Source organism: Melitaea cinxia, chromosome 21 (assembly GCF_905220565.1).
Source record: "Melitaea cinxia chromosome 21, ilMelCinx1.1, whole genome shotgun sequence".
Lineage (NCBI taxonomy): Eukaryota > Metazoa > Arthropoda > Insecta > Lepidoptera > Nymphalidae > Melitaea > Melitaea cinxia.
In genome coordinates this window covers 3,081,758-3,097,581 of record NC_059414.1, presented here as the reverse complement: position 1 = coordinate 3,097,581, position 15,824 = coordinate 3,081,758, and the positions used below count along the sequence as shown (strand labels likewise).

Genomic DNA, 15,824 nt, shown 5'->3' with positions numbered 1-15,824 from the left:
AATGTATATACATTTATAATTCCAGGTTTGGTATGGAGTATAATTTTGCATTGGCAAGTTCATTACCACTTAAAGGAGCTGATGTCCGAGTTACAGCAGACAAACCTTGAAAAGACCTTACTGGCTTGGTGCAGAACTCGTACACAAGTAAATTTCTTTTATTTTTATGTTGAGAATTGAGATTTTTTTCTATCGTTTATCATTATTTAATACATTTTGAGTAATTAAAAAATAAATTAATTAAAATAAATTGACTTTAAATTTTAATTATAATTGAGATCTAACAAGTACTTTTTGAGTTGTATCTAATAATGCGTATTTACTTGACTTCTTTTTTGTCGACCTACGTCGTATTATACAGTATAACTTTTCACTAGGTATACCGATTTTGATAGTTCTTGTTTTAATCAAAAGATAATGCTTGTCTTGTAGTCCCGCTTAAATTTGATCGAGATAACGCGTATTTACTTGACTATGTTTGCATCTATTCACGTTGTATTACTTGACGATATAATTAACGTTGGTGGTTTTTCGTTTGAAAATAAATTACTTTTACACAACGAACACAATTTATTTACATATTTTACAGAACTACATGGGCGTTAAAGTGGAAAATTTCACATCTTCCTGGTCAGATGGTCTGGCGTTCAACGCTCTACTACATCGTTGGAGACCACAACTCTTTGACTATTCGAATCTACTTACTCTCTCTCCGTCTCAGAGGCTGGAACATGCATTTGCACTTGCTCAACGCCATCTGTCGATCGATCGTTTGTTAGATCCTGAAGGTAATTTATTTTAATACTATTTAAAATAAATATTTTCTGCTATAATGTAGACAAATTGTTCTATAAATTGTTCTTATTTTGGAATGAGAATATGTGAAACTTCTAAAATGTTCCAATTGGTTAAATTGGAAAAAAAACGTTATTTAACGTTAACGTTATGTATTATTTAGTAAAGAAAATTATCAAAACGCTTCCATACTTGTTTAATTGTTCTTAGTGGACACACATACAAAGTAGTATTTTAGGCAAGAAGTTGGTAATTGTTACACATATTTTAAGCTATTTCTCATCATGGCATTAATTACAAACTGAATTTTTAGAGCCTTAAGACTGTTCCAATAATAAATACAAATAAATGAATTTCCACGAAAGAATAAATAGAGGGACTTAAAATTGTATAGCAAATTCAAATTTTAAACAATTATTTATTTCTTACCATATTTGTTTAATACTAAAAAGCTAAAATATCGTCAAACATTACAGATGTAAACACACCGAACCCGGACAAGAAGTCAATAATGATGTATGTAATGTGTTTGTTCCAATCGTTGCCTCACTCGAACAGTGAAATGGAGCAAGGACAAATGGGGGCAGATGGACATTCTGCTGATATAAGCGAGCCTATTAGCCCCACTGATGTTAGTCCTGAGGTAATTGTTTTTTATACAATTAGGTTGGCAGACAAGCGTACGGCTTACCTCTTGGTAAGCGATTACCGTAGCTTATAGCCGCCTGCAACACTAGAAGCATCGCAAACGCGTTGCCGACCCTACCTTTAATCTAGGAATTTGGGTAACCTTACTCATCATAGGAAAACAACACTTGAAGCAGTATTATTTATCTCTGTGATCTTCTGTGATCTTGCCCAGTCAGGCTAAAAAAATATGCGCTTCAGCCTGTAATATGGCCCACTGCTGGGCATAGGCCTCTTTCCCCATGTAGGAGAAGGATCAGAGCTTAAGCACGATGAATAACATCAGACTGGAAATATATATTTGTACAGTCACAAATATCCACTCTGAGCGAGAATCGAACCCAGGACAATCGGTGTTTAGGAGTCGTCGACGCAGCGGCAGAGCGGTCGTCATCAAATATATCAGCATATCGTATTAAAAATTTCAGGTACAAGCAAGTACAACATCGCGACCAGTATCGGTAGCAACAACCTGTTCAGTAGAACTCGGGGCTTATGGAGCTGCATTGGAAGATGCCCTCGCTGCTTTATTGGATGGGGAGGAACAGTTAAATGCTTCACCGTTACCGGATGAGAGTGATACCAATCAACCCGGTGTTTATTTAGCAGCACTGAAGGAGCACTTTCACTCTCATGAGGTATATTTGTTTTATTTTTAAATTTAAAATCATTAAAAAATATATCCTTGTAGCTGGATCTAAAAATTGTACAAAAATATGTGCTATAAGTGTGAAAATAATATTATGTAAAATAAATTCCCCGTATGCCTTTGTCTTGCATATTGTTTGGATGTGTTTCCACCAATAAGGTACTTTTGAGATACAAATTTTCAACAAAATATGTCTCATATGAGTGTGAAAACGAAATAACTTAATTATAAACAAAGTTCTCCCATATCTTTTGATTTTGGAATTCTACTTACAAAATCGAATCGTTTTTAATTGATGATAAATATTTAAAAAATAAATTAGTGTGCCACACGACTGAAGTAAAACTTTCAATCTTCACTAACTTATATCCCCTCTCAACTTCATATCACACTTTTCGTAACGCTTTTCAACGCTTCAAGCGTGCGTAAATTATTACTTCAAAAATCATTTGTTGTAGATTTACCAATGATGTTTAATTTTATTTATTTTCGTACAATGAAATAAAAATTATTAGATAATATGATTTAAATTTTTTTTCAAACAAATTTTAATGCTCAACCATAAAATAAACACAAAAACGTTTTTACAAAAATCTTAAATCATTAATGTTCTATGACATAGTCATTCCAATAAAATATATCCTTATAAAATTGCATTATTCTATTCGCAGAAATTTCTACTGGAGCTATCTGAGCAACAGTGTAGAGTGGGCGCTGTACTGGAGGAAGGAGCCAGGCTGGTGCGAGACCAGGCTCTGTCTAGAGACGAGGCCAACGAGGTAGTGTTATTGTTACTATTTATACTTTTAATTACAAAGGAACTTAGCGCCTATTTTCTATCAAGGTTTTAAGAAAGAAGCTACAGTCTAGAATCTTAAATAAAGTTCTAGCAGGGACCGTAAAAGTGTTTAAAAATGTAAATAGTTTTGTGAACTGTAGATACTTGTTTCATTCAAACAAATGGAACAATATAAGAAAAAATTGTTTCTGAACATTGCCTAAATAACTACAAGCTCGATATATATACATATATATATATATATATATATATATATATATATATATATATATATATATATATATTATGTCATTAAATTTTTTATTGTAATATTATATTATAGACATTTTTCTTCTAGGTTCGCCTACAAATGCGTCTGCTAAATCAACGTTGGGAGCAATTACGTCTGGGAGCAATGGATAAACAAGCGCGAGTGCACCGCGCTCTTATGAAAGCACAGCATAAACAACTTAACGCTTTCCGGTAACTTGTCTTTTATTTTCATTTGCTGATTAATGGTCCATCTAGCTATATGTGTTATGTACCTATACTTCATATAACTTGTGGAAAAAATATGTAAATAATTTTACACTTCAAGTACGTTATGTCTGTAATAAACCCTGTAGTTTAGATTTTCTTTTATATAACTAGATCAGCAAACAAGCGTACCGCTTATTTGATGGTAAGCGATTACCGTAGCTTACAGACGCCTGCGACACCAGAAGCATTGCAAGTGCGTTGCCGAACTAATCCCCAATCCCCAACCCCCCCAGGAGCTCTGGTCATCTTACTACCACCAAAAGGAACACAACACTGCTTGAGAACAGTATTATTTAGCTGTGATATTCTGTAAGGTCGAGGTACTAGCCCAGTTGGGCTGCTCCATGTTTTGAGCACTAAATTCCTGCTGTGATTTACTATAACAGACTAACGTAGGGCAATCGGTAGCGGGTTTAGAGATAGTTTTTTAATTTTAATTCAGAAACCAGCTAGGCACTCACTAGTGCACTCAAACAGTCTCAAGTTTGAATGCTAAAATGAATTTGAAAGTCATTATGTAATTTTATTTTTTTGTCTATCTTAGTTTGAACATTGTAACGGTCTGATAGCATCCGATCAGTCACGTCATGTTACAATAGCTCCCAACAATAAGATAAATTGAATAATGAATTGATAATTGCATCATTACAGGCAATGGCTGACAGCGACAGAGGACCGCATGTCCCGCATGGAGGCGGGCGAGGCGGCGGGCGCGCTGGACGCGACGCGGGCGCTGCACGCCGACCTGCGGCGGCAGCAGCCGCTGGTGGACGCGCTCGCCGACTGCGTGCTCGTCGTCGACGACGACGACGCGCACGACGCCAGTGCGTACACGCACGCACACACACTACTATGCATGATTGGGGTCACACGTTCTCGCGGACGCGCGTACGCACTCGCACAAACACGCACGTACACGAACACACGCACGTACACGTGAGCACGCACACGCACTCGTACTCGCACACGTATTGGTAGTCGCACTTTTACTCGCTCACGTACATACATACTATACTCTCATAATAGTTGCGAAAAATTAACAAAGCGGATGAAATGCGATCTATCGCGATTTTTAACTTCTCATTCAGCATTACGTTTATCATGATGAATTCAAATAACTTAAAAAAAAAAACCTTATCAAATAACTTACTTCAACTAATTTAATTTGTCAAGGGGTGTAGCATAGCTAAATGACAGGGGTGGCTATTTACTTAATGTAATACCACATCAAGAAATGTATGCTATAAATATTATGTAGGTGTATCGGAAATAGAAGATCAACTTCGAGCGCTAGGCGAGCGATGGTCGCACGCTTGCCAATGGACGCTCTCCCGCCTCGAGCGCTTGCAGCGCTGCGGCGCGCTAGACCAACAGGCGGCAAAACTGCGCACGGATATACTGGAGCTGGAGACTGACCTTAAACAGGTGTGTTACATTATTATGTATCCGTGAAGCGCTTTTTCGCTTTACTTTCAAAGTAAATGCGGAGTTTCTTGCTGAATCTTCTCCACAGAATGTACACTCCGAATCAGTGGTAGCTTCCCTTTTAACTATAATTAATTTTGATAAATATAATTTTGATTTGTTAAATGACAGTTCAAAGGTCCTTTTGAAGCTTGTTTGACTTTATTTATTAATTTATTTATTTTAAAAGCACACTTTCAACATACATATAAAAAAATTAAAATTAAACAATATATAATAACAAAGTATGTGATATGCATGTCACTTACAAGTGTACATAGCACTTTGGAATACAATGATTAAAAGCACAAAAAAACATAAATAATTAAAATATTTGAACTTTAGATATACCTACATAAAAAAAGAAAGTGGCACCCCATCATTATCATAACCAAAATAATCAAAATAAAAAATAAACAACATATTATTATCATATACATTAATAAAATTAAAAAATATATTTAAAGTAATTTTTTAAGACATGTATTTTTAATGAGTTTGGGTGTTTTTAATTGTGTTGTATGTTATATCAAAGTAATCTAATAAACAAAACACATGAGTTCACGTTATTTTTGGCGTCAACTTGTGGAGGCCTATGTCCAGCAGTGGACTGTGTAGGCTGTAATGAATGAATGAATGAATCTAATAAAATTTCGTAGTATTTATAGTTATAACTGCTATAGTAATAAGTAATTACATAACATGAAGTTATGACTTCGTGATAAACGAGTCAAACGAGCGATGCGTTTATAATGAGACTATATCCAACTTGCACGTAATTGTCTTTAGGGGAATGTTAATAGAAATTGATATACTATCATCTAAAATACTATCATTTGCTTACGTAGATGGAAGCCTACCCAGCAAGCGAAATCGGCGAAGTCTTAAAGCGAATATCAGCGCTTCAGCGCTGCAGTGGTACATTAGCTGCGTATAGACGTGGCTTAGCTGATTTATCACAGCAATTGCAATCTATAGAAGGATCTGAAGAACTAGCAGACAATGTTGATGAACTGCACGACAGGCTTGATGCCTTGGAACTCATACTGCGCGTTCAAGCTGATCGGGTAAAAATCATTATTTTTTTTTAATTTTATTCAACTCACTATAGACGGCGCCACGGTCGCTTAGACCGAATATAAAATTATCATATCAAAAGTTTCGATCTAGTGAGTTCATCGTTTCATAGCTTAATTGGCTAGTGCACCGACACTGTCAGTCAGAGATGCAGGTTCGATCCCCGCTGGAATGGTCGATTTTTTATATGATATTAAAAAATGTTTAGAATTTCTTAATGTGTGGGTAACACAAAAATAACATCGTACACATTAATTACATGCTAAATTAAAATCAAAATCTCTGTCATGTCTTTGAAAAATTTTAGTGAATTGCGTTTGAATCTTTTGAAATATTAAAAGTGATAAAAACTATGCCGTTTTTTAATTTTTGATTTGGTATATTGTAAAACAGATCTTCCCAGTACATACGTATATAAAGATTGATTTTTTAAATTAGTTTTTATTTTCAGATTAAAGAACTAGGTTTTGAGTTTGATATAACAACGACGGAGGAAAGTACAGGCGAGACGAGTACAGTCACAACAACTAGTACTGTAACTACAACGTTTGAACTAGATCATCGGACAAAGAAACCTAGGCTCAGCGATAAATCTAGTGCAGACTTTCAGATAGGGTATAAGGTGTTCGATAACTGGGCTGAAACGACAGAAAAGGCATTGAGTGAGGTTGGTATCTACATTACTATTGTATACGAGCTTATTTCTTTTGTTAAGTGTTTAATTGAAGAACATTCAGTATGTGATTTTGAGGTCATTTTTAAAAATAGGCCTTATATATTATATCTATTTTGCCAAAATTTAATCTAACACCATTTGAAAAGTAAATTCGTTTCTCTAGATAAAAAAAAAAGACTTGGATATGAATATATGTTTCGGTCCTGGTTGTTATTATGCACACCTGATAGCGATCGTTACTCATAGTAGGGAATATATCCGCTAACCCGCATTGGAGCAACGTGGTGGATTAAGCTCTGTTCCTTCTGCTACATGGAGAAAATCGTGTTATTCGCATGTTCATTAAGAACAAAAAAAAATTGATTAACAAATCAAGAAGAAATTCTCAAAAGTGGCTATCTCCGATTTATTCATTCACCAGCTTACTCTCCAAGTCAAGCGTGCGTAAAGAAAATTCACTTCAAAAATATTCTGTCTCCAGTGCCAACAGTCCCTGAGCTCGGGTGGAGGTGAGCTAGCCCGGGAGTCAGCTCGAGAGCTGCTGCAGAGGGTCCAGAGGGAGAGCGAGGAGCAGAGGGCGGACTTCGCGAACGTGGAGGAGATCCAGCGCCGCCTGGCCGCCGACTGCGCGCTGCGGGGTGCGTTGGACACTTGACGCTTGACGAGTTGATAGGGAAACTAAGGGGATATCATTACATAGTATAAGACAAAGTCGTTTCCCGCTGCCTGTATGCTTAGATCTTTAAAACCACGTAGCGAATTTTGATATGGTTTTCCTTAGTAAATAGAATGATTTCAAAGGAAGGTTTATATGTATAACATACATAATATAGTAGAGGAACAAATGAAAGTTTGTAGTGACCCTGCTTTCTGCTCCGGGGGTTGTGGGTTCGATTCCCACCCTGAGTCTAGGTGTAATGTATATATTTATATATATATTATTTATAAGTATGTTTATAAAAAAAATGTAGCGTCTTTGCAATTGTGCGAAGCCGGGGCGGGTCGCTAGTTTTAAATATAGAGATGCTCTGAACTTAATAGACTATCTGTAACCTCAGTTTAGGAATTTAAAAGCTTCTTTGGGATTTATATAAGCTATAAAAATTGTTTTCAAGCCTTGTCCAGAACTCGTTTGTTTTATAATAATAATAATATAGACTATACTATAAAAAACATATTATTTTTTTTTTTTAATGTAATTCTACTGCGTGTGTTGGCACGTACACCATTTTAAGGCACAATATAAGCTTAGAGTTTAAACGCCAATTTAACTTCTATTTATTAAAAATAATTAAATATTAATTAAAATTACTCATTTACAGAGGAAGCACAATTACACGCGGACAGTATCGAAGAACTAAAGAAACGATGGGAGGGCATACAGAAAACGCTCCTAGACATACGAAACATGATGAACCTTTTAGAAGACAAAGAGAACTTCTACAAGAACGTAGAAGCATTACAGACAGAAATCGAGGACATCCATACGTGGAAAGACAAAATGTTGAAGGAACCTGCAACAAACAACCAGTTAATACATTTACGAAACAAAATACGCGCGGTTAAACAACTCGAAATGAAACTAAAAGAATTGAACGCGCAGTCGATAATATTACTTACGAAGCCGATATCACAGTCTCATAAAGACGAAATCGAGAAAGATACGAAACGAATGAACGAAAATTTCGAAGAATTGTTGCTATGTTTGACCAAACGAGAGGTCGAGATTAAAATCGCTTTGAACAAAAAAGTACCAGTGCTTCAAAGCGATGAAGAGTACAAACTTGTGCAGAAGAAAATACAAGATATGGAGTCTGAAATTATCAGCGAACACGCTATAATATCTTCGAAAGATGACATGTCGAAAAAGTTAGAAGAATTGAAGCAAATGAGACATCGGTTCGATGATTTACAAGCCTCATATGACACAGTTGTAAAGGAAAAGAGAGAGAAATTCGAAAAGGGAAGCGTGGAAGAGCTTAATTTGAGAAGTAGCGTTGAAAATTTGGTCATGAGGTTCTCTGATTCGAAAACTATTTTGGAGCAGAAGATTAGTAAACTTGAAAAGGGTATGTGGTTTTGTGTATAAGCAGCAGTTATGTTTGTTTATTTGGTTATTGACTAAGCGATACAAATATAAAATTAATGATATTAAGAAAATTCCCAAGTATTTTAGTCTTTATTGAGCTACCTTGGTAAATTTTACTGCTGTATTAACTTTTTCTTACTAAATTCACTTCAAAAAAGCAGTTAAGTAACTCTCCTTTTATTTGCAGTTTTTATTTATTTATTTATCGTGCTTTATATATGTTACCTAAGATAATTTCCTATTTAGAATCTGTCGTCCTGAATGTCATGTACTATTAACATATATTTATTTATTGTCTAAATAATTTTAGGTATAGAACTCCTCGATAAGTTAGAAAAAGAATCAAATGACCTGAATCGGTGGCTGGAAGGTGTTCAAGCATTTGTTGATACTAATACCGTAGTCCCGCTAGGCGATGTGGTTGAGTTGGAAAAACTTTTGGAAACAAGCAATGTAAGTAACAAAGTTTTATAAACACTTTAAAAGACATTGTATTAAAAGGATCCTACCATGATAGTTAATTTGAAAACGCAGTGTAATAACATTAATGACACATTTATTTGGATTAATGTCTTTCAATAGTACCAAAATGGCACAGACGATTTTGGGTCTGTCATTCTGAATGACAAAACACGTTTCCATTTTCAATCAAGAATCCAATTTCACGCCATATTTGGCGTGAGCTTGTGTGGCCTTTGTTCAGCAGTGGACTGTATTAGGCTGAAGTGACGAGTGATGAAAAAATTAGAAAAAAAAGTAGTCTTTAAAATTGACTGAATCGTTTATTTGTAAACAGCACACTTGTTACTTTTGATATTTATGTTCGAAGTGATAAGTTTAGTTTTGCTTACTTTACAGAAATTCGACGACCAGAAAAATGACTACAAAGCTTTATTAGAAAGTGTTGAATCAACCAAACAGACTATATTAGAAGACTGCGATGATGCTTTGTCAAAATCGTTAAAATCAGACAAAGATCTGCGCAAACGCTTCGAAACAGTGACAGAATCCTCTTACAAACTTAACGAGAGCCTGCGTAGGGCTTTGGAGAAAACTGAAGGCTTGATAAGACGTATAGATGAAATGGAGCAGTGGCTTGTGAATATTGAAGAGGAAATGCCTAAAGAGGATGAGTGCAATATATCTGATTCTGCGGAGTTGTACCAAATGAAGACAAGATTCCAGACGCTTAAAGATAAATGTGACGAAAAAACACTAGAGTTCAGAAATTTGAATGAGGATGGTGAGACTGTTTTTATTGGAATTTTCTTAATTGTTGTAATTTGTAAAGTTTTGTTCATTTTATATGGTTTTTAGATTGTTATATTTAGATTTTATTACATAAGTTTAATTTTTTTTCTTATTGGCTATGTATAGAAAATTCGAGGCCACGTAGAGTAATTTTGATTAATAAAGCATTACTTAGCTCTTTCTAATAACAGTTATGTAATGACGAGTTCACGTGCTCTCCGACGCACGGTAAGGAGACCCATAAGGAGCTAAAACAAACATATCTAATATATAAAATTCTCGTGTCATGTTGTTAAACATTGAACTCCTCCGAAACGGCTCGACCGATTTTAATAAAATTTTGTGGGCATATCGGGTAGGTGTGAGAATCGGCCAACATCTATTTTTCATACCCCTAAGTTATAAGGGGGGGGGGATTAAGCGGGTTAATAACATATATGGCAAAACAACGTTTGCGGGGTCAGCTAGTGTAAATATAAATATCGAGCGAACCGTAACGTTGGCGCAGGGAACGAGGCGCTGCTGTCGGCGGAGCGCGCGCCGGCGCTGGCGCGGCGCCTCACGCAGCTCAACGCGCGCTGGACGCGCGCCACGCACGCCGTCTACGAGCGCTACAAGTGAGCCCGCCTATACGTACTCTTGACGTGCTAGACACAATTCTAAAACTAACACGATGTATGTATTGAAATATATGTATACATGTTAAAAAATTGTCGATGGAATTGCGTCAAGATGATCGTCGTTATCCGTTACTGCTTTAAGAATACACCGCGCATTTATATAGTCGCGAGTCGTTATGTGTCAAATGAGTTACTTAAACGATTCTCTGTCTAGCACTCACGCTGACATATGCGCGCGAGGTATAGTCGAGTCTTCCACAAACTGCCCTATACGCACAAGGTGCAGTCGAATATCACACGTACTGCCCCATGCGCGCACGGTGAAGTCGAGTCTCCCGCGCACTGCGCCGTGCGCGCAGGGTGCAGCCCACTGGGCCACACAGTGCAGCTCCCGCCCCCGCAGGGTGCTGGCGGAGGCGTGGCACGAGTCGGGCGAGCTGCGCGCCTGGCTGGCGCAGCAGGCGGCGTGGCTGGACGGGCTGCAGCGCCGCCTGGCGAGACCGCGCCGCGCGCGCGCCGACGCCGAGGACATCGCCGACGAGCTCTACGTGAGTGCGCCCGGAGCCATGTGCCCCACACACAGTGCAGTGCATGTGCCCCACACACAATGCAGTACGCGAGCCCGCAGCAGGCGGCGTGGCTGGACGGGCTGCAGCGCCGCCTGGCGAGACCGCGCCGCGCGCGCGCCGACGCCGAGGACATCGCCGACGAGCTCTACGTGAGTGCGCCCGGAGCCATGTGCCCCACACACAGTGCAGTGCATGTGCCCCACACACAATGCAGTACGCGAGCCCGCAGCAGGCGGCGTGGCTGGACGGGCTGCAGCGCCGCCTGGCGAGACCGCGCCGCGCGCGCGCCGACGCCGAGGACATCGCCGACGAGCTCTACGTGAGTGCGCCCGGAGCCATGTGCCCCACACACAGTGCAGTGCATGTGCCCCACACACAATGCAGTACGCGAGCCCGCAGCAGGCGGCGTGGCTGGACGGGCTGCAGCGCCGCCTGGCGAGACCGCGCCGCGCGCGCGCCGACGCCGAGGACATCGCCGACGAGCTCTACGTGAGTGCGCCCGGAGCCATGTGCCCCACACACAGTGCAGTGCATGTGCCCCACACACAATGCAGTACGCGAGCCCGCAGCAGGCGGCGTGGCTGGACGGGCTGCAGCGCCGCCTGGCGAGACCGCGCCGCGCGCGCGCCGACGCCGAGGACATCGCCGACGAGCTCTACGTGAGTGCGCCCGGAGCCATGTGCCCCACACACAGTGCAGTGCATGTGCCCCACACACAATGCAGTACGCGAGCCCGCAGCAGGCGGCGTGGCTGGACGGGCTGCAGCGCCGCCTGGCGAGACCGCGCCGCGCGCGCGCCGACGCCGAGGACATCGCCGACGAGCTCTACGTGAGTGCGCCCGGAGCCATGTGCCCCACACACAGTGCAGTGCATGTGCCCCACACACAATGCAGTACGCGAGCCCGCAGCAGGCGGCGTGGCTGGACGGGCTGCAGCGCCGCCTGGCGAGACCGCGCCGCGCGCGCGCCGACGCCGAGGACATCGCCGACGAGCTCTACGTGAGTGCGCCCGGAGCCATGTGCCCCACACACAGTGCAGTGCATGTGCCCCACACACAATGCAGTACGCGAGCCCGCAGCAGGCGGCGTGGCTGGACGGGCTGCAGCGCCGCCTGGCGAGACCGCGCCGCGCGCGCGCCGACGCCGAGGACATCGCCGACGAGCTCTACGTGAGTGCGCCCGGAGCCATGTGCCCCACACACAGTGCAGTGCATGTGCCCCACACACAATGCAGTACGCGAGCCCGCAGCAGGCGGCGTGGCTGGACGGGCTGCAGCGCCGCCTGGCGAGACCGCGCCGCGCGCGCGCCGACGCCGAGGACATCGCCGACGAGCTCTACGTGAGTGCGCCCGGAGCCATGTGCCCCACACACAGTGCAGTGCATGTGCCCCACACACAATGCAGTACGCGAGCCCGCAGCAGGCGGCGTGGCTGGACGGGCTGCAGCGCCGCCTGGCGAGACCGCGCCGCGCGCGCGCCGACGCCGAGGACATCGCCGACGAGCTCTACGTGAGTGCGCCCGGAGCCATGTGCCCCACACACAGTGCAGTGCATGTGCCCCACACACAATGCAGTACGCGAGCCCGCAGCAGGCGGCGTGGCTGGACGGGCTGCAGCGCCGCCTGGCGAGACCGCGCCGCGCGCGCGCCGACGCCGAGGACATCGCCGACGAGCTCTACGTGAGTGCGCCCGGAGCCATGTGCCCCACACACAGTGCAGTGCATGTGCCCCACACACAATGCAGTACGCGAGCCCGCAGCAGGCGGCGTGGCTGGACGGGCTGCAGCGCCGCCTGGCGAGACCGCGCCGCGCGCGCGCCGACGCCGAGGACATCGCCGACGAGCTCTACGTGAGTGCGCCCGGAGCCATGTGCCCCACACACAGTGCAGTGCATGTGCCCCACACACAATGCAGTACGCGAGCCCGCAGCAGGCGGCGTGGCTGGACGGGCTGCAGCGCCGCCTGGCGAGACCGCGCCGCGCGCGCGCCGACGCCGAGGACATCGCCGACGAGCTCTACGTGAGTGCGCCCGGAGCCATGTGCCCCACACACAGTGCAGTGCATGTGCCCCACACACAATGCAGTACGCGAGCCCGCAGCAGGCGGCGTGGCTGGACGGGCTGCAGCGCCGCCTGGCGAGACCGCGCCGCGCGCGCGCCGACGCCGAGGACATCGCCGACGAGCTCTACGTGAGTGCGCCCGGAGCCATGTGCCCCACACACAGTGCAGTGCATGTGCCCCACACACAATGCAGTACGCGAGCCCGCAGCAGGCGGCGTGGCTGGACGGGCTGCAGCGCCGCCTGGCGAGACCGCGCCGCGCGCGCGCCGACGCCGAGGACATCGCCGACGAGCTCTACGTGAGTGCGCCCGGAGCCATGTGCCCCACACACAGTGCAGTGCATGTGCCCCACACACAATGCAGTACGCGAGCCCGCAGCAGGCGGCGTGGCTGGACGGGCTGCAGCGCCGCCTGGCGAGACCGCGCCGCGCGCGCGCCGACGCCGAGGACATCGCCGACGAGCTCTACGTGAGTGCGCCCGGAGCCATGTGCCCCACACACAGTGCAGTGCATGTGCCCCACACACAATGCAGTACGCGAGCCCGCAGCAGGCGGCGTGGCTGGACGGGCTGCAGCGCCGCCTGGCGAGACCGCGCCGCGCGCGCGCCGACGCCGAGGACATCGCCGACGAGCTCTACGTGAGTGCGCCCGGGGCCATGTGTCCCACACACAGTGCAGTGCATGTGCCCCACAAACAATGCAGTACGCGAGCCCGCAGCAGGCGGCGTGGCTGGACGGGCTGCAGCGCCGCCTCGCGCCGACGCCGAGGACATCGCCGACGAGCTCTACGTGAGTGCGCCCGGAGCCATGTGCCCCAGACACAGTGCAGTACGCGAGCCCGCAGCAGGCGTCGTGGCTGGACGGGCTGCAGCGCCGCCTCGCGTCGACGCCGAGGTCATCGCCGACGAGCTCTACGTGAGTGCGCCCGGGGCCATGTGCCCCACACACAGTGCAGTGCATGTGCCCCACACACAATGCAGTACGCGAGCCCGCAGCAGGCGGCGTGGCTGGACGGGCTGCAGCGCCGCGTCGCGCCGACGCCGAGGACATCGCCGACGAGCTCTACGTGAGTGCGGCCTGGGGCGCCCCGCCCACCGCTACCGCCACCGCTCCATGCGACCTCAGTCCGTCGCATTCAGTTTTAGTTCAGACTTTATGATAACGACCGGGACCGACGGCTTTACGTACCCTCCGAGGCACGGTGCGAAGACCCGCAGGGACGCATCCAAACCGGTAACAAATATTTGCACAAATACAAACATCGATCCTCAAGCCGCTGATGCTTAGCTCTCTACCCGCACCACTACACCAGAGCAGCTGTTATACACACACAACGACACGCAAATACTTACACATACAAGCGACGCTGACCTTGGGCTATCTCAGAGGAACTCGTGAGTATACAACAACTTTTTCGTGAGTATACACTGCACACTTACTATGTCACACATAAATCCGAGCAAACGGTTGAACGTAAATGCTTGACAACCGCCGTTTAACTAATTGTAAATTATACATAACATGGTACTAATGGGATATAAATAAGTTGTGAGTTTTTTTTACCTACTTTTTTTTAGTTTCTTAACAATATATCTCAGTCAATTCTGTTTGTATACTATTGTACGTATGTTCGCCTTACTTATGAATTTGACCTTTTAAGACATATAATGCATTATTCATAAGAAATAGGATAACACCACAAAAAATATAAAAACGACAACTGCTCGGCCAGTTTTGCATTCTATCATAAGTTACTAAAAATCTTTGCGAAACGATGTAGAACAAATAAATGACAAATTTACAAATGTGTACAGGATCTCGAGAATTACGTGTCGAATCGAAGCGAAGAACGCATGAGTCGCATAGAGGCGGTGGGACGACAACTCGCCGACGCGCACATCATGCCCAATTGGATACGAGCGGAAATCGATGCTCTCACTAAACGATGGGATACACTGCAAAAACAGGTTATTTTTTTTTAAATATATTAGTGTCATAACATAGCATGATTGTCACGCATCAAAAATATATTTACAAAACATATTTTTAAAACTTCTACAAGTATAATAATGGATTTTTAAAGTTTTAATTTGTAAAACGACGATTTGAAAGTGCTCTTGTAGCCTATTTGAATAAAGCCGTTTTTGATTTTGAAACAAAATTTAATACAATTATTTATTTATTTATTTATTAAGAAAACCAACAGCGTTTCAGTTAATACATACTATAAGTAAATTACAAAAAAAAAAAAATAAGGCCAATAACAGGTTTCCCTTTATAATATTTACAAGTATAGTTACATTGTTGCATTTGGACCGATGGGATGGCGCGCTTACAATAGTCACAGTTATGGATCAATTTTTTTTATTATTGTTCAATAAATTTATACGAGTATTATATATAAAGTACAGCGTGTTTATCGATGTTTCAATGTATAGGTATATATGTATAATATATAATAATGTTTTTTATAATATATTAAAAAGTTATTTTAATATCATTATATTTACTATAATTATTAGATAATTAAATAGGTATTAGGCAGACATATTATGTGTGTCATCACAT

At 43.7% G+C, this 15,824-nt stretch overlaps 1 protein-coding gene across 1 annotated transcript in view; it reads left to right on the top strand.

Moving 5' to 3' along the window:
- LOC123664224 overlaps positions 1-15,824 on the top strand; it is a 55,445-nt gene that overhangs the window by 27,582 nt on the left and 12,039 nt on the right. The window contains exons 5-37 of the mRNA XM_045598818.1: positions 26-147; positions 590-788; positions 1,272-1,438; positions 2,803-2,910; positions 3,268-3,392; positions 4,101-4,321; positions 4,708-4,874; positions 5,762-5,980; positions 6,442-6,657; positions 7,148-7,304; positions 7,989-8,735; positions 9,066-9,208; positions 9,614-9,998; positions 10,515-10,623; positions 10,907-11,174; positions 11,240-11,344; positions 11,410-11,514; positions 11,580-11,684; positions 11,750-11,854; positions 11,920-12,024; positions 12,090-12,194; positions 12,260-12,364; positions 12,430-12,534; positions 12,600-12,704; positions 12,770-12,874; positions 12,940-13,044; positions 13,110-13,214; positions 13,280-13,384; positions 13,450-13,554; positions 13,620-13,724; positions 13,790-13,898; positions 13,978-14,171; positions 15,071-15,223. Of these exons, the coding sequence (XP_045454774.1) occupies positions 26-147; positions 590-788; positions 1,272-1,438; positions 2,803-2,910; positions 3,268-3,392; positions 4,101-4,321; positions 4,708-4,874; positions 5,762-5,980; positions 6,442-6,657; positions 7,148-7,304; positions 7,989-8,735; positions 9,066-9,208; positions 9,614-9,998; positions 10,515-10,623; positions 10,907-11,174; positions 11,240-11,344; positions 11,410-11,514; positions 11,580-11,684; positions 11,750-11,854; positions 11,920-12,024; positions 12,090-12,194; positions 12,260-12,364; positions 12,430-12,534; positions 12,600-12,704; positions 12,770-12,874; positions 12,940-13,044; positions 13,110-13,214; positions 13,280-13,384; positions 13,450-13,554; positions 13,620-13,724; positions 13,790-13,898; positions 13,978-14,171; positions 15,071-15,223 (5,384 nt within the window). The remainder of the gene's footprint in view (positions 1-25; positions 148-589; positions 789-1,271; positions 1,439-2,802; positions 2,911-3,267; positions 3,393-4,100; positions 4,322-4,707; positions 4,875-5,761; positions 5,981-6,441; positions 6,658-7,147; positions 7,305-7,988; positions 8,736-9,065; positions 9,209-9,613; positions 9,999-10,514; positions 10,624-10,906; positions 11,175-11,239; positions 11,345-11,409; positions 11,515-11,579; positions 11,685-11,749; positions 11,855-11,919; positions 12,025-12,089; positions 12,195-12,259; positions 12,365-12,429; positions 12,535-12,599; positions 12,705-12,769; positions 12,875-12,939; positions 13,045-13,109; positions 13,215-13,279; positions 13,385-13,449; positions 13,555-13,619; positions 13,725-13,789; positions 13,899-13,977; positions 14,172-15,070; positions 15,224-15,824) is intronic.